We start from the raw sequence: 25636 nt of genomic DNA, 5'->3' as shown, positions 1-25636 counted from the left end.
CATCTGGTATGGAGACCATCCAGGAAGATGTGGACTGTTAACTCTTCTCAAATGAGAAGCCAGCAATGAGGCCAAGCCCCTGATCTTTCCTCCAGGCCAAGTCACTGACCCCCGCCCCCCCCAGCTGCTTTGGTGGCCTTCTATCCCTTTTGACCTCTGGGAAGCCCCAGCACCCAGGAAAAGCAGGCCTAGCTCCAGACGCAGGTGTGCCCACGAAGGGAAAAGTGCCCCAAGCCCACCAAGCCCCTGTTGACTGATCCCAGGACCTCACCTGTTTAGCAGCTGCTGCATGAAGGTGTCTGCACCTTGGTACATGCCAGCCAGCTGGCCCTGCACCTGCCCCAGCCCCGTGTTGGGCCCTGGGGCTGGGCCACCAGGCCGTGGCCGGGCCCGGCTGCTTAGGTAGGCCTTCTCCTCTTCCAGTGCCCGACGCAGGTCTTCCGCCTTGGCCATCAGCTTGGAGATGTTGAGGCTCTCGGCCTCCAGCTTCCGGGCTTCCATCTTGACTTCCCTCCGGTGCGGGGAGCCCCCGCCAGCCTCCTCCTTGTTCTTGGTGGCCTCCGTGCGGCGGTTCAGCGCTGGCAGCTTGCTCTTCTTAAGGCCGAACCAGCTGGCGATGCTGCTGGTGTTGCGGTGCTTGACCTCGGCGCCGGGGGCTCGCTCCTGGCCCTGGAGCCGCAGCACGTTCTCCTCAATGCCCTTCATCACCTTCTCCTCAATGGCTGAGTGTGGGGCCAGCCCCTCAGGGCCCTGACTTGGGTCAGTGGGGCCAGGTACTAGGGGTGTGGACTGGGCCGTGGTACTACCACAGTCTGCCCAGGGAGGGCCCTTCCCTTTGTCAGGCTTGGGGGACTCCTTGGTGACTAGGGGAGCCCCAGGTCGAGGCACCACCTTGGTTGGTGACTTGGAAGGGAGCTTGGTGGGGCTGCTGTGAGGGCTCTTATTGGGCTTGCCCAGGCTTGGGGCTGAGGTTGGCACTTTGGCAGGGGTACGGGGTACCTGGGGGCACAGGGCCCCTGCCAGCCGGCTCTTGGCCAGCTCCACTTTGGTGAGGCAGCTCCTTGGTGAGACAGGCTCCAGGTCCACCCGGGCCCCCATGGAGTGAGAAGAGTAGACTCGGGCCCCGGGATCCCCCATAAGTCCAGGTTCCTGCTGCTTCAGGCTGTTTGTGCCCAAGGCCACTGCCCCCCGTATGCCCCCCTTGGCTTCTAGCTGCTCCGGTGGCCTGTGGATGGAGGGCACCATGTCTCCAGCACTCTCCCCTGACTTCCCAGGTCCCCGGGTCTTTTCGGTGCCAGGCCTGGCTGGCATCCCATTCTTCTCTGGGCCCAGGGCCCCCTCGGGGCCTGTCTTCAGCTTCCCCAGGGCCGCCAGTCTATCCCGCAGAGGTGTGCTGCCAGGATCCCCAGGTCGCCGTCCTGACCCCTGGCTGGGCTTCTTGGATGAGTTGCCTGGGGTCCTGCGGCCGGGATGGGGAGACTCCGAGCCTGCCTTGTCCAAACTCTTCTCCTGGGGGCTCCCATAGGGGTACGATTCCGGGAGGCAAGGACTGGGGGGGACTCCAGGGCTTCTGAGGACCTCAGGGGCCTGTGGTACCTCCAGAGTTAGCTGTGGGTAGGTGGGCACCTGCAGTGGGGATGGAGGTGGCTCTGGGGAAGGCCCCCTAAAGGTGCTCCGAGAAAGGTCCAGAATGTTCTCATAGCAGGGAGACACCACTGGGCCTGGGGACAGCGTGGTGGACAAGGCTGACTGCGGGGGTCTGAGCTGTGTGGAGTCTGGGGTTGTGTAGCAGGGTGAAGGGCTGGTGGGCAGGCCTTGCGCCCCCTCTGGGGACAGCTCTCCTCCACCCAGACCCCTTCGGGCCAACAGTGGGGAGGGGCTGCCGTCTGAGCCACTGTTCCGACAGGGGATTCGCGAGTTCCGGGGGAGCTGGGGACTGAGCTGCGGGCCTCCTGGGCTGGGGCTCTTTTCCGAGGTTGGAGGCAGCTTTAGAAACTTGAGACCCCTAGCTGGAGAGGGCAGAAGGGGTCCCTGAGCTTCCCCAGGAGAAGGGGGGCCAATTTGGAGCTTGCTTTTCACCTGAGATGAGGAATGGGGGTGGCCAGGCCGAGAGCCCAGTGGGGCATCCCCAGCACCCATGAACATGCTAAGGAAGGGGAGGGGCCCCTGGCCCTCTGAGGTAGCACCGAAGCCTGGCCTGTGGGCCTCTGGGGTACCCCCACCCCAAGCTGACTTGGGGAGGCCTTTGGACTTAGACAGCTGTGGGGGCGCCTGGTCTGGGGAGGATGACTGCCCGGGACCTGGGTGGTCCCCATTGAGTGGGCCTGCAGCCCCGGCCAGGAAGGCCTGTAGGTAAGACTCTGTGTCCTCAAGGAGCTGGCCCAGGTTCAACTGTCTGCGGGCCAGGGCACCGAGCAGGGTGTCGGGGCTGGGTGCCTCATTGGGGTCACCTGCCTCATCAGAAGAGGAGGAGGAGCTGCTGCCTGGGGCACAGTTTGGGCCAGAGCTGGTGCCCTGGGCCTGAGGAGGTCCCCTGCTAGGAACCCAGGGCCGCCCAGTGTCCTCTTCCCCTCCCAGACCCCCCAAGAGGCGCTCCCAGTGCAGCAGACCTCCCAGGTTGCCAGGGCCTAGCAGCAGGCAGGGCGCCCAGGGTGAGGGTTCAGGCTGAGGCGGGCCACACAGCTCGCCGTTGATGGGCTCTGGGGAGCCAGGCCCCTGGCCTGGAGGCCGCCAGGGGGTGGCAGGTGAGCAGAGAAGCAAGGGGTCAGTCTCTTCCAGGGCTCTCAGCACCTCCAGAATCTGGGCCTTCTTCCGAAGGAATGGGGATAGGGCATCCAGCGCTGGGGGTGGGGCGGCTGGGGGGCCTGGGCCTCCTGGCCTCAGCTGCTGCTCCCAACATACCTTAGGGGAGAGATGATGGCATGAGGAGGAGACCACACACAGCTGGGATCCAGTTCCAGGCCCAGGCCCTGGCCTGGCTTAACAGGGAATGCCAGGAACAGAGCTGGCCTGGTTGTGTCTGTGTCCCCAAAAGGAATTAACAGCAACTGGGATATGATGGTTCCGCTTCCTCAAGGGTTGCTCAACCCTGGTTACCCCAATTCTTCTTCCTGGCACACTTGAGGTTGGGCAGGCACCCTACATCCTTTTCTTGGTTGCCCCAGCCCCTACTCCCCACAGCCATTTGGATTAGCAGGGCTGACCACCTAAAACTCTGACCTCTGTGTTTGTCCCAGGGGAGGGAGGCCTGTCCATTTCTCGGGCCCAGAAAGAACACACAGACTCCAGAAGGGAGTGTGATGTGGCCAAGTCCTAAGTCAGTCACTATAGGCAAACCCAGGCCTCCTCAGGGAACACAGCTGACCCCGCTGACCTCATCCCCAGCAGAAAGGGGTTGGGGGTGATGCCATGCCCAGCCCTTTCTCAGGTGTAGCATAGTGTGGTATAGTGGGCAACCCATAGGCTCTGGAGTCAGCCTGTGTAGGCTCAAGTTCCAGTTCTACCTATTGATAGGGACTTCAAGTTATTTGAGCTCTAAGCTGCTTCAATGTGTCATCTGTAAAATGGGATGATTATTATGTTAACCTCACTAAAGAAGACAAATGAGATCCAGGGTGTTCTACACAGTGCCTGGCATGCAGTAAGAGCTCAGTAAGTGTTAACCATGCCTCTTAATGCATTACTAATGCATTTGCTCACAGGGCCAGTGGCTAGGATTGGGGATCTGCTTTTCTTGGCATTCGGCTGCTCACACTTCCAGCCTGGACAAACGTCTAAGCACTGGGAAACAGCCCTTCTCCAGATATTTGCTAGGAAACATCAGTGGAGTACTGACCACAATACCTAGCTCTCCTACCTCTCTCTGCCCAGCACAGTGCCCCAGAGGCAGCGGGGCAGCCGGTCCCTCAGTGGAGCTCAGGGAGGGGGAGGCTGGTGGCTCTGATGGTGGCTGGAGTGGAGTGAGTGGGATCTGCAGAGGGAGAGGCAGAGTTAGCACAGTAGCTGTCTGACCCCAGCTCCCTACTCCCTCGCAAAGCCAGGCCTTCCCCTCTGAGTCTGCTCCTTCACGGAGGACTCCCAGACTCCCAGCTCCAAATGCAGCTCTTGCTGCTGCCCCACCCACCGGTAAGAGAAGCCTCAGGAGACCACAGCACAGGCAGATCTGGGGTCTCAGAGTGAGACTGGTCAGAGGGCTTTGGAGAAACATGAATGTCCCGAGCCCAGAGGGCCACAGCAAGTCTAACTCTGGGTGCCTTTCTCAGCTCCAGGCCTGCTTTACTTTTCTGTGGGGCTTCCTCTCCTCTCACAAAGAGGGTTACCGCAAAGGTCTCTTCCTGTTCTGACCACCTGGGATCTAAGGATCATAGGGACAGCTGAGATAAATGGTCTTAGATGGTCTTAGAAAAGAGACGGCAGGGAGTTATATTTCTGTCTCCCCTACCTGGTCTCATGTGGAACATCTACTCTGAGGACTGAAAAGGCAGGATTTAATCATTCTCAGTCCCTGAGAATGTAATTTCCTTCTCCTGGGCATCTTGTGGCTAGATATAAGTCAGCTTTAACTCCTCCCTCTCCCTCATTCTTCACAGCCTTTAAACCCTGTCTCTGCAGCGCCCCTCAAGGCCCCCTGCCCCACAACTTATGGCCAGCTGCAGCAGCGCCTCCAGCCCAGTTCTTCCTGCCTCTGGCCTGCACTGCTCAGCATCTCATTTAGTCTCCTTGACCTGGTTTGGTGGTCTTTCAATCTCCTGTGCACAAGACAACCTAAAGCATCTTTTTTTTTCTTTAAACTATAAACTCTAACAATGAGATGAGATTTTTTTTTTTTGAGACAGGGTTTTGCCTCTGTCACTCAGGCTGGAATGCAGTGGCACAACTGTAGCTCACTGCAGCCTAGATCCCCTGGGCTCAAGCAATCCTCCTGCCTCAGCCTCCCGAGTAGCTAGGACTACAGGCACGTGTCACCATGCCTGGCTAATTAAAAAAAAATTTTTTTTTTGTACAGATGGTGTCTTGCTATGTTGCCTAGGCTGGTCTTGAACTCCTGGGCCCAAGTGATTCTCCCTCTTCAGCCTCCCCAAATGTTGGGATTATAGGCGTGAGCTACCGCGCTCGGCCTCATTTTCTTTTCTAAAGCATTTTTGTGCTCAAAAGCCTCCTATGCCTGCCCATTGCCCATGGAAACAAGTGTGAACTCCTCTGCAGGCATTCCGGGCCTGGCTGGCCAGCTCTTCCCATGCCACCGTCTCCACCTTGCTGTCTCCCTCACTGTCCCTTCACACGTACTTTGCTCCAGCCAAGCTGCACAGCTTGCTGCTCTCTGGGCTTCCCTGCCCTTGGATCTTTGCTCATGCTGTTCTTTCCACAGGGAATCCCTCTGCCCCAGTCCCCATTCCACTCTTAAAATCTCCCATCCGGCCGGGCATGGTGGCTCATGCCTGTAATCCCAGCACTTTGGGAGGCAGAGGCGGGTGGGTCACCTGATGTCAGGAGTTCGAGACCAGCCTGACCAACATGGAGAAACCCCGTCTCTACTAAAAATAGAAAATTAGCTGGACATGGTGGCGCATGCCTATAATTCCAGCTACTCGGGAGGCTGAGGCAGAAGAATCGCTTGAACCCGGGAGGCAGAGGTTGCGGTGAGCCGAGATCACGCCATTGCACTCCAGCCTGGGCAACAAGAGTGAAACTCCATCTCAAAAAAATCTTCCATCCATGCATTAAGGCCCAGTTCCGCTGTCATTTCCATCCTTCTCTGATGGCCTCCCCACACTGTCCCCTGGGTTCTTTGACGGCACTGTCACACTCTGCCTTGTGGCATGGCGTCTCTACCTCCCTGAGCTCCCAACAGTCCCAGGGTCCTGGGCTCCTGTTGGCCTGCAGAGGCCTCAGCCCTTAGACAGGGCCTTGTGATGCAGTCCAATTCCATACGTGTTGTCAGAGGCACTGCTCACAATAAGAGCTTAATTGGCATTTGTGCAAAGGTGCTTTCACCCTAGCAAAGCATAAGCTGGGAATCACATCATAAACAGCTGCCACTGACTGACTATCTACTGTGGGCCAAGCGCGACATATCATCTTATTGAATCTTCACGTCAACTGCAATATGGGTATTTTTATCCTTATCTGTAAAGAAAAAACTATAGTCTGTAAACCTTAGTAATTTGCCCCAGGTCACACAGCTAAGAAGTAGCTAAGTTAGGGATCCAACCCAAGTTTATCCGAGGCCAAGCTTCGTGCTCTTTCCATTATGTCATGTTACCTCTGGGGAAGATAAATCTATTGGCCCAAACCCCACGAGGTTCCAGAATTCATTTAGGTAAAAAGTAAATGATTTAAGGACACTCGACCCCTCTGTTATCAGCAGTCATTGAGAAGAGTGTGCTGGGGTGGGCTGAGCTGCTGTGGTTGGGCCTCCGGGGATTCCAGGGTGAACCCTGCCACAGGGACAGATCTAGGGCAAGGAGAACTGCAGAGTCACTGCTGTGGACTCTGACCCAGCTCTGTGCCAACCTGGCGAGACGGGGGCTCCAGAGTGGCCATGGTGACAAGGGGCCTCCTCTGCAAGGGCCAAGCTACCAGTGAGTGGAGGGGCTGCCTGCTCAGGGGCTGGGGGCCAAGAGCTGCCCAGTTTGCCTCAGACAGACACAAACACGCACACCCCCCTCCCCCATACACACACACAGAAAAGTGCTTCTCTTCTTGTCAAAGTGAGGGGAAGGGGCTGGCTAACCTCAGAAACAACCTGCTGCTCACCTCAGGCATCTGGAGCTGCTCCTGATCCTCCCACCCCCATGTCTTACCCCATCCTTGGGGGTTCCTCACAGAGTAACCTCAAGTAACACCTTAACTCAGCCCAGGAGTCACTCCCAATAGCCTCCTGCTTCTCCTGGGGAAGGCAGGTGTCAGGGCTCCCAGCAGAGACTGTCTGTGAACAGTTATCAGAACCGAAATGTCTTTCCTGACCTCTCTGTGACACCATACCCTAGGCTGCCTTACACCCAGCCCTACCCCTGTGCCCGGCCAAGAAGAGGCTGTGTCAGTGGCCAAATAAGCCTCTTGGAAGCTTGAAATAATTGCATCTGCAGACTCCACCCATCTCCCCACCCGAGGCAGGGGCAAGTGCAAAGCTCTGTCAACAAGAAGGGACACCCTCCCGCTGGTGGGGAGCACTGGGAGGAGGGAATGGCCAAACCCAGGGGACTTGGGTAGTTTCCATACCCCCAGAATGGAAAGTGGACAGCTGATGGCCTGCTTCCCTAGGGGCACATGAGAAGACAGTGATGGGGCCGATGGAGCCGAGGAGGCAGAAGGCAGTGCGATGGGAGTGAAAGGAGCGCAGATGCCTACCTGAGGGAGCGAGCCTGTCGTGAGCTGGAGTTTCTGCTGAAACAGGGCACTCAGCATCTGGTTCTGCCGTTCCAGGTCAAACACTCTCTTCTTCAGCTTGATGCACTCCTCTCGCAGGTCCTGCCGCCCACCCCGGGAGGTGCAGGAAGAAGAGGTGAGGATGGTGGGAGAGTGTCACAGTGCTCTTCATCAGAGCAGCGGCATACACGGATCCTGTCTGGAGGCCCCAGGACCCTTCTGGGCACACCCTTCCGCTGCAACCTCCTTCTATGAGGAATCTAAGCCTGCCGATGTTGGTAGCTATAGCATCTTCTAGGGATGGTAAATTCTCTAAAGTTTATCACCCCTGGTGGGAGGTAAATCCTATTCTCTGTTATCTTTCTCATCCCTAGAATCAACCCCCCGCCTCTTTTTTTCTTTTTTTTTGAGACGGAGTCTCGCTTTGTCGCCAGACTGGAGTGCAGTGGTGCAATCTTGGCTCACTACAACCTCCACAACCTGGGTTCAAGCGATTCTCCTGCCTCAGCCTTCCTAGTAGCTGGGACTACAGGAGTGCACCACCATGCCCAGCTAATTTTTTTATTTTTAGTAGAGACAGGGTTTCACCATGTTGGCCAGGATAGTCTTGATCTCTTGACCTTGTGATCTGCCCACCTCGGCCTCCCAAAGTGCTGGGATTACAGGCGTGAGCCACCGCGCCTGGCCCTCTGCCTCTCAGAAACCACACATCAAAAAAGGGCCTATAAAAGACAGAGCAAGGCCTTGGAGTCAAAGTGGCCCCGATGTCAAGAAGTTATCCACCATAGATGAGTAAATATTCAGATGCCATTTAGGCTCACAACATCAACACTGCTTTAAGGGCTATCACAACCTGGAAAAGCCAGCTGGGGACAGGGTAAGGGAAGGAGTCATGCTCAAGTCAGTGACCACTGCTCAGAGACCTGGCCTTACCTAGTCCCACCTCTGTCTCTAGGTAGAACAGAATGGACCCGCCCAAGGCGGAAAGACGAGGAATCACCGGAGGGCAACAGCCCATGTCCTCCAAGCCCTTAGTCTCCAGGAAGGGTCTCATCTGCTGTGCCCAGGGCTTCTCCCCAGGGCGTCTGGGTTACTCACCTTCTGGTTCAGCAACGCCTGTACTACGTGGTTGGCAACCTGGGGACAGAAAGCCCCGAGGCAGAGCCATCAGCTGACCCCAGCTTCTGCCAGGAGCAGATGAGCCACGTCCCCCCGGTCCCACTACAGACCCACAGACCTCGTCCAGACAGCGCTCATAAGTCTCCCGCTGGTTTTCGTTGGCCTGGGCAAGTGCCGAGTTCTCTGCCTGCAGGAGTGAGGGAGGAAGAGGGCAAAAAGGTGGCTTTGGGGATTATTCTTCCCCCAGGGCACACTCCTTTTGGGAAAGGGGAGGCAACTACAGGGGTGCTAACTATACCCCCACTCCAGCTCTTGGCTGTGAGCAGATTCTCATATGAGGAATCCTGCAGAGGCCAAGGGCAGCAGGAGGGCAGGGCTGACCTGGGATGGTTTTCTATAAACCCCGACCTCAGTCAGTGGCAATGGGGGCTCTGGGGGATACAGTGGCCAGGTAGACCTGAGGTGGGAGGTGCCCACAGTAACCCTTATTTCCCTGGGAGACGGGCAGAGGAGGCTGTAGGGAGGATGACAGGGTGTTAAGAATGTGGTGAGGGGTGTGGCCTGAGGATCTGCACCCTTATTCATCAACTCCTGAGCCCTGGGCCACCCAGCCTCTTCCTCCTGTGGCCTCTGACCACCCCCTTTCCTAGAGCCTGCAGAGGCATGAGAGGTAAGGAAGGGAGGTGTTTGGGGGTTAGGACACTCATCCCTGTGCATGCTTCTTGTCCCCGAGCCATCACTGGGCCGGGCAGCTAAGAGCAAGGAAGGGCTTCTCAGAGGACCTTTGCAAAAGAATGTTCTGCTAGCCTCCTGCCTGGCAAAGCAGGCCGAGAGGAAGGCCCATGGCACCCAAAAACCCGCAGGAAGCTCAGAGGGAGGGGCAGCCCTGCCTCCCCAGGGCGCTGGCTGGCACTGCTGCCCCTACCACGCCCCATGCTGCACCTCCAGCTCCCGCAGTCGGTGCAGAAGCTCCTGGCAGGTGCCTGGCTCCATGCTGCCATCATCACCCTCTCCTGGCCTTGGGTTTCCAGGACCCCCAGCTGGCTGGTCCATGGCCTCTGACATCTGGCCCTGGGAACAAGGAAGAGAAGCCCCGGCAGGCTACTCCAGGGCATGAGGAGGAAGTGAGAAGGAGGAGGACAAAGATGAAACCCTTTAGTCTCCTTGGAGCTTAGGTCAGTGTGACCTACATGCATGACACTGTAACAACTCAGGGCCAGGCTGGGTATCCCCTGGTCACGGTCACGGGGCAGACACACAGATACTCTCCTCATCTTAAGAACAGAGACCATTGTTTTAGAAAGCCCCACACTCACACAAGAAACCTGATTTCTCTACTGGGACTGGCCTCAAGCTGGCGCGTCATTCAGCCTCCCTGGGTCTCAGTCCCTCTATTTGTAAAATAACACCAATATCCCCTAATCTCATTCAGTGTTTGCAAACAAAGATTAGGTCTGTGAAAGTGATTTGAAGAAGTTAAAAAAAAAAAACACCTAAAACACAAGACTGTTATTACTCATAACAGTAATAATAATTTAAACTAATTTAACAAGTAAGACAACTAGCATTTTGTCCTGGGCATCGGTGATCCCCTGCCTGGAGCAGGCACATGCTTTAGGTAGTGGAGACAATGGATAAAACCCTGGCTTTGCAGCCAAAAGCCTCTGCCTGGCTCTGCCTAGTATGAACTGGGTGAACATATGAAAACCGAGCTCATTCATTCACTCGGTCAACCAGATGATCCTCAGTTTCCTAGTTCTGAGAAATGGGCAGAAGAATTCTTCCTCCCTTACAGGGTCATTGTGAGAGTCAAATGTGACCACCTAGGGAAGAGCACCCTGAGAACACGACTCAGCACATGTGGAGAATACAGTTGAGCCTGGGGCCTGGCGCCCTTAGCTCTAGCTCTGGCTCCAATGCTCACTTGCTGGGTTATCCCAGGGCAAGGTCCCGATCCCTGGGCCTCAGCCTCCTCCTGGACAAAGTGGGAAGTGCCCTGCACCCCTCCGGGGCTCTGCTTTCTAGCTCCAGCCTCACTAGGCACCCACTGCCCTGGCAGGAGCTAGGCCCCGTCAGATCAGGCTCTTTGTGCACGATGGTCCTTCTGCTGGGGTCTCTTGACACCACCCGCTCCTTTCGACTTGGCCAGCTCCTCCCTATTCATCCTTCAGGGCTCCCAGGCGATGCTCCTGCAAGATTGTACACCAGCCTCCCCCACCAGACAGTCAACTCCATGAGGGCAGGAACACTGCATTTGCCTCCCCATCCAAACTCACATGCCTCCTGGTGGGATCCCTGGCATGTAGGAGACAGACTGATGACTAGACGAAGCTCATGACCACATCCAGCATGGCCAGGGCTCAGACCTGCATCACACCATGGGATCCTCCCACCCCACCAAACCATTGCCATTGTTGCTAGCTTGAACTGACTAGTCTTCATCTTCCAATTGAGTTCCAATTTCTCTGCTAGAGAAAAATGCTGTTTTTCTTTCATACAAATATTGTGGAGGTTTCCAGTAGATGGGCAACCCTTCCTATTATAAAAGGGTGGAAACTTGGTCCATCACTGACTACCCCTTGTGCCATTGAAGCCCCCACAAAAGAAAAATGGGGTTGGGTGTGGTGGCTTATGCCTTGTGACCTCAGCACTTTGGGAGGCCAAGGTGGGAGGATGGCTTACGGCTAGTAGTTCAAGCCCAGCCTGGGCAACATACTGAGACCGCATCTACCAAAAGAAAAAAAAAGAAGTGGGAGGATCCCTTGAGCCCTAGAGTTCGAGGCTGCAGTGAGCTATGATCGCCACTGTGCTCAAGCCTGGGCAACAAAGCAAGACCGTTTCAAAACAAAAATAAAAAGGCTTGGAGCTTTTGGACTATAGGAGAGAGGTGTCCTCAGCAGCTCACCATCGAGCCATCTGAGTGCTTGCTTCCTTATCCTCCACAGTGGAGCCCAGGGGTGCCTCTCCCACCCCCAGCATGCACAGGCCCCAAAGCCCCTCACCTGTCTCTGCCCCCTTACACAGGTGGGCACACTCACTCTAGCATCCAGAACGGTCACCTTGCCTGTGGAGAAAAAAAAAAGATGTCAGCCACGCACTTACTGGGCTCCTGCTATGTGCCAGGCACTGGGACATGGGACGAACAGCCAGAGACAGCCCAGCCCCTATGATGCTTCCACTCTATTGGGCGAGGCCGACAATGTACAGCGTTGGGTTGTGATAAGGCACTGAGAGATGACAATTAAGCAGAGACCTGAATGAAGTCCAGATGAAATCCTGGAATGGGAAAGCATTTGGGACAGCAGAAAGAGCCAGTGAAAAGGTCCCCAGCTCTCAGCCAGGAATCATCAGACAACAGAGGAGACTGAACAGTCACACCTGGTACTTTACAACCCGGTTCTACAACATACATTGTCTTGCCTCGTGCTCAACAGTTAACCACAACAATGTTAAATGCTATTATCAGTGCCTGTGTTTCAGATGAGGAAACCGAGGAACAGAAAGTTACACTTGCACACACTGTGTTTACCCAGTGTGATGAATAGCACAGGCGCTTTCTTCCACAGCATCTCACCCAGTTCTCCTAACAACCCTGGAAGGGGAGCACCCGCCTGTGGGAGGAGGCAGGCTCTGGGGCAGAGGATATTGCCCAAGTCACATGGCTACTTCACAAAGCACACCAGACAGGCCTAGATTTTCCCACTCCTCTGCACACACCCAAGCTTCACTGTAAGCTCCACAGTAAAACAGACATTTAAGCTCCGTACAGCCCTAGGGCTCCCTGGAGGCTAGAAACTTGGGCTAGAAATCTGACACTAAAGAAATCTCTTTTCTCTTTTTCTCACTTGTAAAACAGGGATAAGAACACTTAGCCCAAAGGGTTGTTGGAGGACAAAATGAGATAATATATGTAGAGTGTCTGGCGTGAATTCCATAAATGGAGACTTTTCATATCATCACCTGCTGACAGAGGCACAGTACAAAGCTATGGGGTTGTTGTGGAGCCTGCTGCTACCTTGTCCGTTCACACAGAGGCCAACTCTGAGTCCCAGGGCCCTTACCCAGGGGTCTCCGCTATAGGGGCACCTGAAGATCTCAGAATGCTGCTCTGCCCACCCTGCCCTCAGAGGCCTCCTCTCCAACTCCTCCCAGCCGGCCCTCCAGCCCCAGGGCCAGCCTTGCCTTCCCTCTTCTCTTCTATACCCCAGAAAGAGAAGCAGCTGGATGTTTGGGGGCTGGGATTACAGTGAAAAGAGAGAATGCTTCTTTGTGTGTGTGTGTGTGTGTGTGTGTGTGTGTGTGTGTGTACACAACAGTGGGAAGGGGACTTCTGAAAACACTTGGAGGAAAAGGAAGACCTGTTTAATACTGATTTTTTAATTTTTTTAAGAGACAGGGTCTCACCTCACTGCCCAGGCTGGAGTTCAGTGGCATGTTCATAGCTCACTGCATCCTTGGCCTCCTGGGCTCAAGTGATCTCCTGCCTTAGCCTCCCAAGTGGCTGGGATGAGAGGCACGAGTCACTGTGCCTGGCCTCTAATGCTTATTGTTAATACTGTATAATAATCTGAAGTTTTTTATTTTAACATCATAAAAATGTATCATATTTAACTTGGTTTGCTCATAACATTATCATGTTTGATAGACTTAGAAATATACAGGCCTGGAAAAAAAATGAAAAATATTTAAGAATTATCCTCCTCCCCACACTCAAATGGGGTGAAACCCAGAATGTCTCAGGTCACCTCCAGCATCTGACCAGTGCCACCCTCACCCACAACTCTGGTCTCTGGGCCACTGTCCTCCCACTGCCTGCAGCAACCTGCCCATCGGTCCCCAGCGTGTCCCTCAATCCCCTCACCATCAGAGGGGCTAGGGTGTGGCTGAGGTATGCTGTGGAGGAAGAGAAAAAAGTTGGGAGGGTGAGGGAAAGGAATGGGATGAAGAAGGCAGCATTCGGGGTCTGGAAAAGGATAACGCTAAGGACCGGGAAACCCTAAGATTTGTGTTCTTCACAAGAAAGCAACAACGAAACAATGTAGGGTATCTTTTCCCAAAATAATAAAAAAGCATCCAGGTTAAGAGCAAGGCCAGGCTGTGAGGACTGGCTGCGGACTCTCTATGTGTGCATGCAGTGGTTTTCTGTGTTGAGGAGCATGGAGACCCCACACACTCCACAAAGCCAGGCATGGCCCCGATCCACAGCTGAGCCCCTGTGAATCCCAGGCCAGGAGGCCCGAGTCCCACTGAGAATAGGGGAGACCCTCCAATTTATGAGCCAGCCAGTGGTCACAGTTCTTCTTCTCAGTGTGCCCCAGCTGGAGTGGGGCTAGGACTCAGCCCCACTTCGGGAGAAATACTTTCTGGCCTCACGGCGAGGGGGTCTGGGGTCAGCCCAGGATGAGGGGCCTCCTCTGCATCTGCAGGGCCGTCACAGTGGAGGGCAGGAAGCTGTCACGGGGAAGAGACCTGCAGGAAAGCTTGGTGGTGGGGAGGAGCACGGGCCATGAGAGTCGGCGCAGAGTCTGAGTTCAAGATTTCTAAAGAAAACTTCCTGTGTCCTTACCCTTCTCTAGGGAAGGTCAAGATCCAGAGAGAGACCACCACCACCAGCTCCAAATCGAAGCCAAGTCAGGAATGTGGCCCTCTGGAGTCTGGGCTTTCTGCCTGCATCTCATGGGGGATGCCTGCCCAGGCAGGCTTCAAAGTGGTGGTCCCTGCTGCCTCCCCAGGGGCTGAGCACCGCGTCCTCCCTCAGGACCCACAGCTCCTGCTCACAGCCATGAGCTCAGCCTGACCTGGGGCAGGGAAAACCCCAGGCTTCGGGTTTTTGGAATGGCTCTGGTTTCAGACATTCCTCTGGTGGCCCCAACACGTCTGGGACGCTGGGTCTGGACACACAGTGCCGGCCAGGCAGGGTCTGGGAACTCTAACTTGAACTGGAGGCTTCTCCTGCCGGAATTGCCAGCGGAGGCCCCTCCATCCACAAAGGCCTGATTCTGAGGGAGGTGACCTCAGTGCAGGGGGAGGGAGAGAAGGAGGGGGGAGAAGAGCGGAGTCCTCTCCGGCTCGTCCTTCAGAGGGGGTGGGGAGGGGGGCAGTTTTCAGGCAGCCAGGGCCGAGGAAGGAGGAAACTTGCTCAGGGGTCTCTGGGTAACCTGGGCGACCATCATCTCTTCAGCCAAGTCAGTCATGGAGGGCCCCAGCTCTCCCTTCCCTCTTAAAGCCAGGAGGGGACAGGGGCTTTCAGGGCCTCCAAAGAGATCTTACTGTCCTGGCCTTTCAGTTAGCCAGACCAGAAGGGGTCTGTGGCTCCTACCTCCTCTCCAGCAGGGCACAGGCAAGACCCCTCCCTGAACAGAGACCAGGCATGGGAGGAAGGGGCTGGAGAGGCAGGCGGCAGCAAGCCTGTCCTCATTCCCTCACCCCGGCCCTTAGCCAAGGCCTCCTGGCCCCTGGTGAGCCCCTCACTCACCAGCTGTTCCCCCCAGAGTCCTCTAGGGAGAGAAGCCAGGGACCAGGAGTGGGGGAGGGTGGGCAGCTGTAGGAAGGCAGAGATGGAGAGCTCACTTAATCACAGAATCACCCGTAACACCAACCGCTTCCCTCCGCACCCTCCCCAGCTGCTTTCTGGAATCCCTCTTACCCTCCCAGCCCTTTTACCAGTCACACCCAAGAATCCACTTGTAAACAGCAACTTCTGTCCCCACAGCAAACACCCTTTCCAGCCAAGATCAGCCCTGGGCTGCTGAGGAGTGTGGGGAGGGACAGGAGGACTGAGGCCTGGCTCCCAGGGCACTTCTATCCTGAAAGGGGCCACTTAATCCCTGACCCAAAGCATCTTTCAGCCCTGAGAATTCCAACTGGTCTCCTCCCCCTTCAGGGTAAGAGGGCAGACAAGAATTTCCTTCCCTCCTCCTGACAACTGGTACTGGAGACACAATAGCCCTTCTGAGAGGCATCTGTCTTGGAAGGGGCCCCGTACATCCCCCCAACTTCCTTTTCACAGGCACTCCAAGCACCTCAACCACCATGGCGTGGGTTCTTCCAAACCAGCTGCAGGATAGGTCCTCGGCCCTTCCAGGAAGGGAAGAAGGAAGGGCAGTCGTGTTATGAGCCCCAAAGGCTTCCAGATTTCAACATCCCTCATCTCCCCTCCCTCAGAGCCCTCCTGCTCCCTGTCCACAGCATAACCCAGTAACAAAACTAGCAGCTGCTGGGGGTGGGGGAGGGAAGGGGGTGGGGAGAGGAAAGGAGGTGGGGAGAGCGAAGGGGTGCCGACACAGTGGGTTTATTTATAGGACCACACACCAGGGGCTCTGCAGCCAAGTGGCCCAGGCCCCACTCCCAAAAGTCCAGCCCAGGCCGTCCTAGCCCAGCTGAGGGTACTGGAAACAGCCTTAGACCGGAAGGCAGAAGAGTCTAGCATGGAGTCCAGTTCGAACTCTGCAATTAACTTACATGCTGTGTGACTAGGCAAATCATTCCGTCTCCCCGAGATGAGGATGGGGAGACTTCACACCAAGTGGTTGTTGTTCTGCCACAGTGGTTCCCACAGTGGGGCCTAGGCACCCTGTGGCCCTCTCCAGGGGTCTGTAAGGTCAAAGCTGTTTTCCTAATAATACTACTAAGACACTATCTGCCTTTATTACTCTCATTCTCTCCTGAGTGTACAGTGGCATTTTCCAGATACTATGCTGTGTGATACCGCAAAAGATTGAATACCGAAGCAGACAGGAGAAGCCAGCTTCCTTCTATTACGTCAGACAGAAGAAATTTGCAAAAATAGAGAACAATGACTTCTTATTATTTGTGTTTTTGGAACATATACAATTATATTTTTAAATAAAATATGTTAACATGTGATGGGTTTATTGCTATTTTTAAACAAATTAATTAAATAACTGTAAGTATAACATTTATAAACAAAAGCTCTTCGGGGTCCTCAAGTTTTAAGCGTATAGAAGGGTCCTCAGACCAAAAAGTTGGAGTCGTTTTTCTAGAACAGTGCTGTCCACTAGAACTTTCTGTAATAATGAATATGCTTAGTCTGTACTATCCAACATGGAAGCTATCTATTAGCTACACCTGGCTGCCGAACACTTGAAATGTGGCTAGTCCAACTGAGGAACTGAATTTTATATTTAATTTTAGATAGCCACATGCGAGCTCAAGAAGCTCCCTGGGATTCCTCAACTTGCGTATTCTAGGACAATGCTTCTTTCCACAAGGAGTGGGTGTTGCAAAGGGACTCCTGTCCCCAGGCTTGTGCTTACGCTCTCTCTCACTCTCTTCCCCACCACAGAAGGCCAGCTCAGCCCCACTGTCAGTCCAGCCTGGCAATCCTGCCCGGCTCGAGTAAGAGAGCTGCTCTCTCATTCTGTGCCATAAGTAGCATACACCCTCTCCACTCTCCTGTAACTTCTGGCTTACCACCCTCCTGTTTCCCCAGAGGATTAAAGCCAGCAGAGGGAAACCCCCTCACACCTCCTGCCGCCACCCTCCCATCCCCCTCGGAACCCTCCCCACCTCCTCATCCACTATTACAGCAGATGAGTTGTCTGCTCCCAGCCAAAGCCAGTCCTGCTTGTCCCAGACGTTCCCCATTTACGTCTTCAGTATCTACCTCCTGAAGACAGCTTTCTCATCTACCCTTTAAAACTTAAAATCTTTAAATCTTAAAAACAATCTTCTTGCTGGGCACAGTGGCTCACACCTGTAGTCCCAGCTACTTGGGAGGCTGAGGTGGGAGGATCACTTGAGGGACTCCGAGGCTGCAGCGAGCTATGACCCGGCTACTGCTGCACTCCAGCCTGGGCGACAAAGAGGGACCTTTTTTTTCTCTTAAACAAACAAAAACAAAAATCTTTGCTTGACATTTTCCCAGATACTGCCAAATTTCAAAAAATACTCTAGATACTTCAAAGCCAAACTTCTCAAAAAACAAAAAAGAAAATCCCAAAACCAGCTTCTCATTCCTCCCTTAACCTGGTCCGACTTCAGTGGTAACCACCACGATGCTAAATCCAAACAATATTTTTCAGTCCTCATTGCCGTCGCAGGTATAAGACCTCTGTGACCACTTCCTCCTGGACTTTTTTTTAAGCTTTGAGACAGTCCATGTCTCACACAATTCACCCACTGAAAGTGTACAGTTCAGTGGTTCTTAGTATACTCAGAGATACGTGCAATCATCACCATGGTTAATTTTAGAACACTTTTATTAGCTTTTATTGTTCCTTTCCTTAACACTGCCCCCTCCCCACCCAGTCACAGGCAACCACTCATCTATTTTCTGTCTCTATTGAGCTCCCTATTCTGGACATTTCATGTGAATTCAATCATATCATTGGTGCCTTTTACGACTGGCTTCTTTCACTTTGCATGATGTTTTCAAGGTTCATCCATGTTGTTGCACGTATCAGTAGTCCATTCTTTTTGTTTTGTTTTCATCTTTTTTTTTTTTTTTAGACAGAGTTTCACTCTTGTTGCCCGGGCTGGAGTGCAGTGGCGTGATCTTGGCTCACTGTAACCTCCGCCGCTCAGGTTCAAGCAATTCTCCTGCCTCAGCCTCCTGAGTAGATGGGACTACAGGCGCCGGCCACCACGCCTGGCTAATTTTTGTATTTTTAGTAGAGACGGGGTTTCACCACGTTGTCCAGGCTGATCTCGAACTCCTGACCTCAGGTGATCTTCCTTGGCCTCCCGAAGTGCTGGGATTACAGGCATGAGCCACCACACCCAGCCTCCATTCCTTTGTATGGGTGAACAGTGCTCCACTGTATGGGCCAGCCACAGTTTATCCATCCATTCTACTGATGAACATTTGGCTTGTTTTCACTTTTTAGCTATTATGAATATTGCTATGATCATTTATGTAGTTATCCCTTGGCATCCCCAGGGGATTGGATCTAGGTCCCTTGCAAAAACCAAAATCTGAGGATGCTCAAGTCCCTTATATAAAAAACGGTACAGTATTTGCATAAAACCTAAACACTTCCTCTGGTATACTTTATAAATCATCTCCAGGCTTCTTATAATATCTAATACAGTGTAAATGCTATGTAAATAGTTGTTACTATATTATTGTATTGTATTATTTTTATTTTATTGTTATTTTTTAATTGATTTTTCCCCCAAATATTTTTGGCCCGCAGTTGGTTGGACCCTGCAAATGTGGATCACTACACAAGTTTTTGTATAGATGTATGTTTTCCTTTCTCTTGGGTATATACTTAGGAGTAGAATTGCTGGGTTATATAATAACTGCAGGTTTAATCATTTGAGGAACTGTCAGATTGTTGTCCAGAGCAGGTGTACCATTTTATAATACCACCAGCAGTGTATGAGGGTTCCGATTTCTCCATACCGTCACCACTTATTATTTGAGCTGCTGATTCCAGCCACCCAGTAAGTGTGAAGTGAGATTTTATTGTGGTTTGAGTTTGTATCTCCCTGATGACTAATGATGTTAGGCATCTTTGCATGTGCTTATTGGCCATTTGTATCTCTTCCTTGGAGAAATGTTTTTTAAATTTTTGCTGATTTTTAAATTGGGGATTGTGTCTTTTTATTATCTAATTGTGAGAATTATTTTTATTTTTATTTTTATTTTTTGAGATGGAGTCTTACTCTGTCGCCCAGGCTGGAGTGCAGTGGCACGATTTCAGCTCACTGCCGCCTCCACCTCCTGGGTTCAAGCAGTTCTCCTGTCTCAGCTGTCCGAGTACCTGGGATTACAGGCATGTGCCACCACAACTGACTAATTTTTGTATTTTTAGTGGAGATGGGGTTTCACCATGTTGGCCAGGCTGGTCTCCAACTCCTGGCCTCAAGTGATCTGCCCGCCTCGGCCTCCCAAAGTGCTGGGATTACAGGCATGAGACACTGCGCCTGGCCTACATTTTTTTTTTAAGAGACAAGATCTGGCTCTATCACTTAGGCCGGAGTGCACTGCCACAGTCATAGTTTACTGTAACTTCAGACTCCTAGGCTCAAGTGGTCCTCCCACTTCAGCCTCCCAAGTAACTAGGACTACCACAGCTGGCTAATTTTAAAATTTTTTGTAAAGACAGGGTCTTGCCATACTGCCCAGGCTGATCTTGAACTCCTCCTAGTGATCCTCCTGCCTTGGCCTCCCAAAGCACTGGGATTACAGGGATGAGCAACTTTGCCCAGCCTAGTTTTCAGAATTCTTTACATATTCTAGATACAAGTCCTTTATTTTCTATTTATATATATATATATATGATTTGAAAATATTTTCTTCCGGCCGGGTGTGGTGGCTCAAGCCTGTAATCCCAGCGCTTTGGGAGGCCGAAGTGGGCGGATCACGAGGTCAGAAGTTCGAGACCAGCCTGGCCAACATAGTGAAAGCCCGTCTCTACTAAAAATACAAAAAATTAGCTGGGTGTGGTGGTGTGCGCCTGTAATCCCAGCTATTCGGGAGGCTGAGGCAGGAGAACCGTGTGAACCCAGGAGGTGGAGGTTGCAGTGAGCCGAGATAGCGCCATTGCACTCCAGCCTGGGCGACAGTGTGAGACACCGTCTCAAAAAAAAAAAAAAGAAAAAAAGAAAAAAAATATTTTCTTCCATTCTGTGGGCTGTCTTTTCACTTTCTTGAGGGTATCCACTTCTTCCTGGATGACTTTTCCCTTGCCTATTACATTCCCCTGCTCCTCCCACCCCTCTTCCACCTCTTCTTCTGTGTGCCTATGTGTTACTTTATGTATAAATACATACTTAAAAAAAAGACATAGTAGCACGTTCTCATGGTTCCACATCTTTCTTCAGCAGAACAATTTTTAGAAAATGAAACTATAGCCTTTATATGGATCTTATCAGTTTTTCTATCAATATTCTGTTCCAAGATCCAATCCAGGATTCCACAGGGTACTTGGTCACCCAGTCTCCTTAGTGTCTACAATTCATGACAATCCCTTGACCTTTCCTTACCTTTCATCATCGTAACACTTCTGAAGGGACTGGTCAACATTTTGGAGAATGTCCTCCAATTTGGGTTGTTTGATGTTCTCACTGATTAGACTGAGGTTATATGCTTTGAGAAGAATACCACGGAGGTGATATGCCTTCCCCAGGGCATTATATCTGAGGACACACATGATATCAAGGTTTCTTGTTCCTGGTGATGTTTTAACCTCATCACTTGGTTAGACAGTATCTATTAATTGGTTTCTCCATTATAAAGTCACTATTTTTCCTTTTGTAATTAAATATTTTGGGGGGCAATACTTTGAGACTATGTAAATATCCTGTTTCTCCTTAAATTTTCACCCAGCAATTTTTTTACCAAAATCAGTGGATCTTGCTTGTAGCAATTACTATGGTGCTCTAAAACATAATTTTCAATTTCTTATCTTCCTTCTATATTTATTAATTGCAAGTTTTCTATAAGGAATAATTGTCCCTTCATCCCATTTAATCATGTATTTATATTGGTATGGATGAACTGGATATTTATTTTAATCTTTGGGTTATAATCCAATAATATTATCACATTTCATTGCTCAAATTCCAGCTATGGCCATTGGCCATTGAGAATCTTTCAGGTTGGGTCCTTCTTTCAACATGCTTCCTTTTCTTTTTAAGACAAGTCTTGCCCTGTTGCCCAGGCTGGAGTGCAATGGTGTGATCTCGGCTCAAGCGATTCTCATGCCTCAGCCTCCTGAGTAGCTGGGACCACAGGTGTGTGCTGCTACACCTGGTTAATTTTTATATTTTTAGTAGAGATGGGGTTTCACCACGTTGGACAGGCTGGTTTCGAACTCCTGACCTCAAGAGCTCCACCCACCTGGGCCTCCCAAAGTGCTGGGATTACAGGCGTAAGTCACCACACCTGGCCAGTGCTTCCTTTTTTTTTTTTTTTTTTTTTAAGCACTCTCTTGCCATAAGATGTTCCTGGCTTATCTTGTATTTTCCTTGCCACAAACACTTTTCCAAGGAGCTCCACCATAGCAACCTTCTAAAACTATAAATCTGATGGTGTTCTTCCCACTTCAAATCTTCCCACGACCTCCTACTGCTTTTGGGAACGACCAAAGCCCTCAACACAACCCTCAAAGCTCTGCCTTTGTCTGGCCCCAGAGCAACTCTTTGGACAAGCTTTCCTGGACTCGTGCAGCCTCATTGTTCTGTCTTCTACAACTGCCTCCTGCAAGATCAGTATTTCCAAATGCAATGCATTGTGTTCTTGAACATTCCCTGTGAAGAGGAGGGGACTCCCTATACTGTTAGAAGGGGAGCTCCCCGAGGAGAGGCCCTTCCTTGTATTTCTGCACTCCCTGCCACGCCCTCTGCCAGTGTACCACTCCTACCAACCAGACCAAGCCCTGAGCCACCCTGCCCCCTGCAGAACTGGTGATCTCCTTTCCTTCTCATCAGAAAGAAGGTTAGAAAGAAGGGACAGCTAAGAACATACATGGGCTCATCAGGTTCCCCAAAAGACCCCTAACTATCCTCCACCAAATGGCTCTTAGGGCCCATAGGACAAACCATACTGAGGGTGAGGAAGGGACATTTTCAGATTTGTCTCTGACCCTTTCGAAGTTCTCAACCCTCTCAAAAAAAAAAAAAAAAAAAAAAAAAAAGTCTGGACGCGGTGGCTCACGCCTGTAATCCCAGCACTTTGGGAGGCCAAGGTGGGTGGATTACAAGGTCAGGAGTTCGAGTCCAGCCTGATCAACATGGTGAAACCCTGTCTTTACTAAAAATACAAAAATTAGCCAGGCATGGTGGCATGCGCCTGTGATCCCAGCTACTTGGGAGGCTGAGGCAGAAGAATTGCTTGAACCTGAGAGGCTGAGGTTGTGGTGAGCTGAAATCGCGCCACTGTACTCCAGCCTGGGTGACAGAGTGAGAGTCTGTCTCATAAACAAAAAAAAAAAAAAAAAAAAAAAAAAGTTCTCAACCCAATCTTAGACCGCAGTGACTCTCTCTGGCAAATAGTACTAACCTATTCATTCTACAGATATTTCTGAACCAACAAACTTACTAGGAAATGCAATGCTTGGGTATATAGCTGGGGGCAATTCAGAGAATGGTCAGCTCTTGGGCTTCTTGGAGCTTTCAGTCTATAGGGGACATAAGACATGCAAGAAAAAAAATCAGTAGCCTTTCTATATGTTAACAACGAACTACCTAAAAAAGTACAAAATAGTAAAATATTGGGAATAAGTTTAACCAAGGAGGTGAAGGATCTCTACACTAAAAACTATAAAACACTGATAAAAGAAATTGACATGAATAACTGGAAAGATGTCCCATGTTCAGGGATTGGAAGAATTAATATTTTTTAAATGTCCATAAATACCCAAAGCAATCTACAGATTCAATGCAATCCCTATCAAGATATCAATTATATTTTTCATAGAAATAGGAAAAAAAATCCTAAAACTCATATGGAACCATAAAAGACCCCAAATAGCCAAAGCAATACATCTGACAAAAGAATTACTTTGATAGAGTAAACAATAGAGGTTAAAATCCTCTTATTTCTAGAATATAGGAATTGAACCTACCCCTGAGAATCCAAAATTCTCCATGCTACCTATCACACCACATCCTAGAGTAAAGCCAGGTAAATAAGCTGAGCAAAAGTTTATTCTTGAGCAAAAGAACAAACTTGGAGGCATTACACTAACTGATTTGAAGAACCTACTACAAAGCTATAGTAATCAAAATAGCATGGTACTGGCATAAAAACAGATACTAGATGAATGGTTCAGAATAGAGAGACCAGAAATAAATCCACATGTTTACAGTAAATTGATCGCTGACAAAGATGCCAAGAACATACAACAGGGAAAAGACAGTCTCCTTAGTAATTAGTGTTGAGAAAACTGGATATTCACATGCAGAAGACTGAAATTAGATTAGACCCTCATCTCACACCATATATAAAAATCAACTCAAAATGGATTAAAAACTTAAACCTGGCCGGGCGCAGTGCTCATGCCTATCATCCCAGCACTTTGGGAGGCCAAGGCAGGCAGATCACAAGAGGTCAGGAGTTTGAGATCAGCCTGGGCAACATGGTGAAACCTCATCTCTACTAAAAATACAAAAATTAGCTGGGTGTGGTGGCTCATGCCTGTAATTCCAGCTACTTGGGAGGCAGAGGCACAGGAATCTCTTGAACCCAGGAGGTAGTGGAGGTTGTAGTAAGCCGAGATCGCGCTGCTGCACTCTGGCCTGGGTGACACAGCGAGGCTGTGTCTTGGAAAAAAAAAAAAAAAACCTTAAACCTGACCAGAAACTGTAAAACTACTAGGAGAAAATAAAATACAGGGTAAAAACTCCATGACATTGGTCTGGGCAATGACTTTTTGGATATGACCCCAAAAGCACAGGCAACAAAGGGGATTACATCAAACTAAAAAGCTTCTGCAGAGCAAAGGAAACAGCAGATTAAAGAGACAATCTACAGAATAGGAGAAAATGTTTGTAAACCACACATCTCATTCAGTCAGGCTGGAGTGCAGGCTGGTTGCAGTGGTGCAATCATGGCTCACTGCAACCTCAAACTCCTGGGCTCAGCTGATCCTCCCACCTCAGCCTCCTGAGTAGCTGGGACTACAGGCATGCATCACCATGCCCAACTAATTTTCTGGATTTTTTTTGTAGAGACAGACTTTGACCATGTTGCCCAGGCTGGTCTCGAACTCCTGGGCTCAAGCAATCTGCCTGCCTCAGCCTCCCAAAGTGCTGGGATTACAGGCAATGAGCCACCGTGCAGAGCCTGACATTTCTTAAAAGACAGACAAATGGCCAGTGGGTATACGAAAAAATGCTCGATATCACGAATCATCAGGGAAATGTAAATTTAAACCACAATGAGATATTACCTCATACATTTAGAATATTATAAAAAAGACAAAATAATAAGTGTTGGCAAGGATGTGGAGAAAAGGGAACCCTTGTACACCATTGGAGGGAATATAAATTAGTATAGCCACTATCGTAAATAGTATGGAAGTTTCTCAAAAAACTTAAAATAGGCCAGACCCAGTGGCTCACACCTATAATCTTAACACTTTGGGAGGCCAAGGCAGGAGGATCACTTGAGGCCAGGAGTTCAAGACCAGCCTAGACAACACAACAAGACCTTGTATTAAAAAAAAAAAAAAAAAAAAAAGGCCGGGTGCGGTGGCTCGCGCCTGTAATCCCAGCACTTTGGGAGGCCGAGGTGGGCAGATCACGAGGTCAGGAGATCGAGACCATCCCATCTCTATTAAAACTACAAAAAATTAGCCGTGCGTGGTGGTGGGCGCCTGTAGTCCCAGCTACCTGGGAGGCCGAGGCAGGAGAATAGCTTGAACCTGGGAGGCGGAGCTCGCAGTGAGCTGAGATTGTGCCACTGCACTCCAGCCTGGGCAACGGTGCAAGACTCTGCTTCAAAAAAAAAAAAAAATTAAAAACCCTTAAATAGAACTACCATTAAATCAGGATGTTGAAGAGATATCTGTACTCCCATGTTTATTCATTGTAGTCAAGATATGGAACCAACCTAAGTATCCATCAGTAGATGAATGGATAAAGAAAAGATGCTATATATACATAATAGGACACTATTAAGTCCTAACAAAGGAGGAAATCCTGTCATTTGTAACAACGTGGATGAATCTGGAGAACACTATGTTACGTGAAATAAGCCAGGCCCAGACAAATACCACATGATCTCATATGTGGATTCTAAAAAGTTGAATGCATAGAAGCAGAGGATTGCTTGAGCCCAGGAGTTCAAGACCGGCCTGGGCAACGTAGCAAGACTCTGCCTCAAGGGAAGAAAAGAAAACAGACATGTGGATAGATAGCTGTACTATGAAGGAAGTTCCATAAGAGGAGTCTTTTGAAGAACTTTAAAAATCAGGAGAGAAATATTAAGCTAAAGCTGAAACCGTTTTTCAGAATTGGAGACATCAAGTGAACAGAAGGTAAAGACAGGTGGGGTTTACATACAACCAAAAGGGAAGGGTGTCATTTCACACAGAAGGAAGGGCAGCAACAGAAGTGAGGAGGCAGAAAGAAACCTCTGGGTGTATATGGAACCAGAATGACTCAGTGCAGCTGGATCTAAGGACATTTGAAGGTGATGGTTTCCTGCTCCCCTGGCCCATGCCAATAACTAACT

At 50.9% G+C, this 25636-nt stretch overlaps 1 protein-coding gene across 5 annotated transcripts in view; it reads right to left on the bottom strand.

Moving 5' to 3' along the window:
- Positions 1–25636, bottom strand: part of NCKAP5L (NCK associated protein 5 like) — a 37416-nt gene that overhangs the window by 3342 nt on the left and 8438 nt on the right. For 3 of the 5 annotated variants that reach the window (XM_004053087.5, XM_055357270.2, XM_019038193.4), the window contains exons 2-8: positions 11490–11551; positions 9430–9588; positions 8606–8674; positions 8467–8505; positions 7351–7470; positions 3857–3970; positions 272–2901 (exon numbers count right to left, since the gene is read on the bottom strand). In XM_004053087.5, the coding sequence (XP_004053135.4) occupies positions 272–2901; positions 3857–3970; positions 7351–7470; positions 8467–8505; positions 8606–8674; positions 9430–9552 (3095 nt within the window). In that variant the 5' untranslated portion in view covers positions 9553–9588; positions 11490–11551. The remainder of the gene's footprint in view (positions 1–271; positions 2902–3856; positions 3971–7350; positions 7471–8466; positions 8506–8605; positions 8675–9429; positions 9589–11489; positions 11552–25636) is intronic. The other 2 variants (XM_055357268.2, XM_055357269.2) reach the window with 2 other exon arrangements.

The sequence above is a fragment of the Gorilla gorilla genome, chromosome 10 (genome assembly GCF_029281585.2).
Source record: "Gorilla gorilla gorilla isolate KB3781 chromosome 10, NHGRI_mGorGor1-v2.1_pri, whole genome shotgun sequence".
In the NCBI taxonomy this organism is placed as follows: domain Eukaryota; kingdom Metazoa; phylum Chordata; class Mammalia; order Primates; family Hominidae; genus Gorilla; species Gorilla gorilla.
Note: the sequence above shows the minus strand (reverse complement) of the source record. Positions and strands in the feature narration are given on the sequence as shown.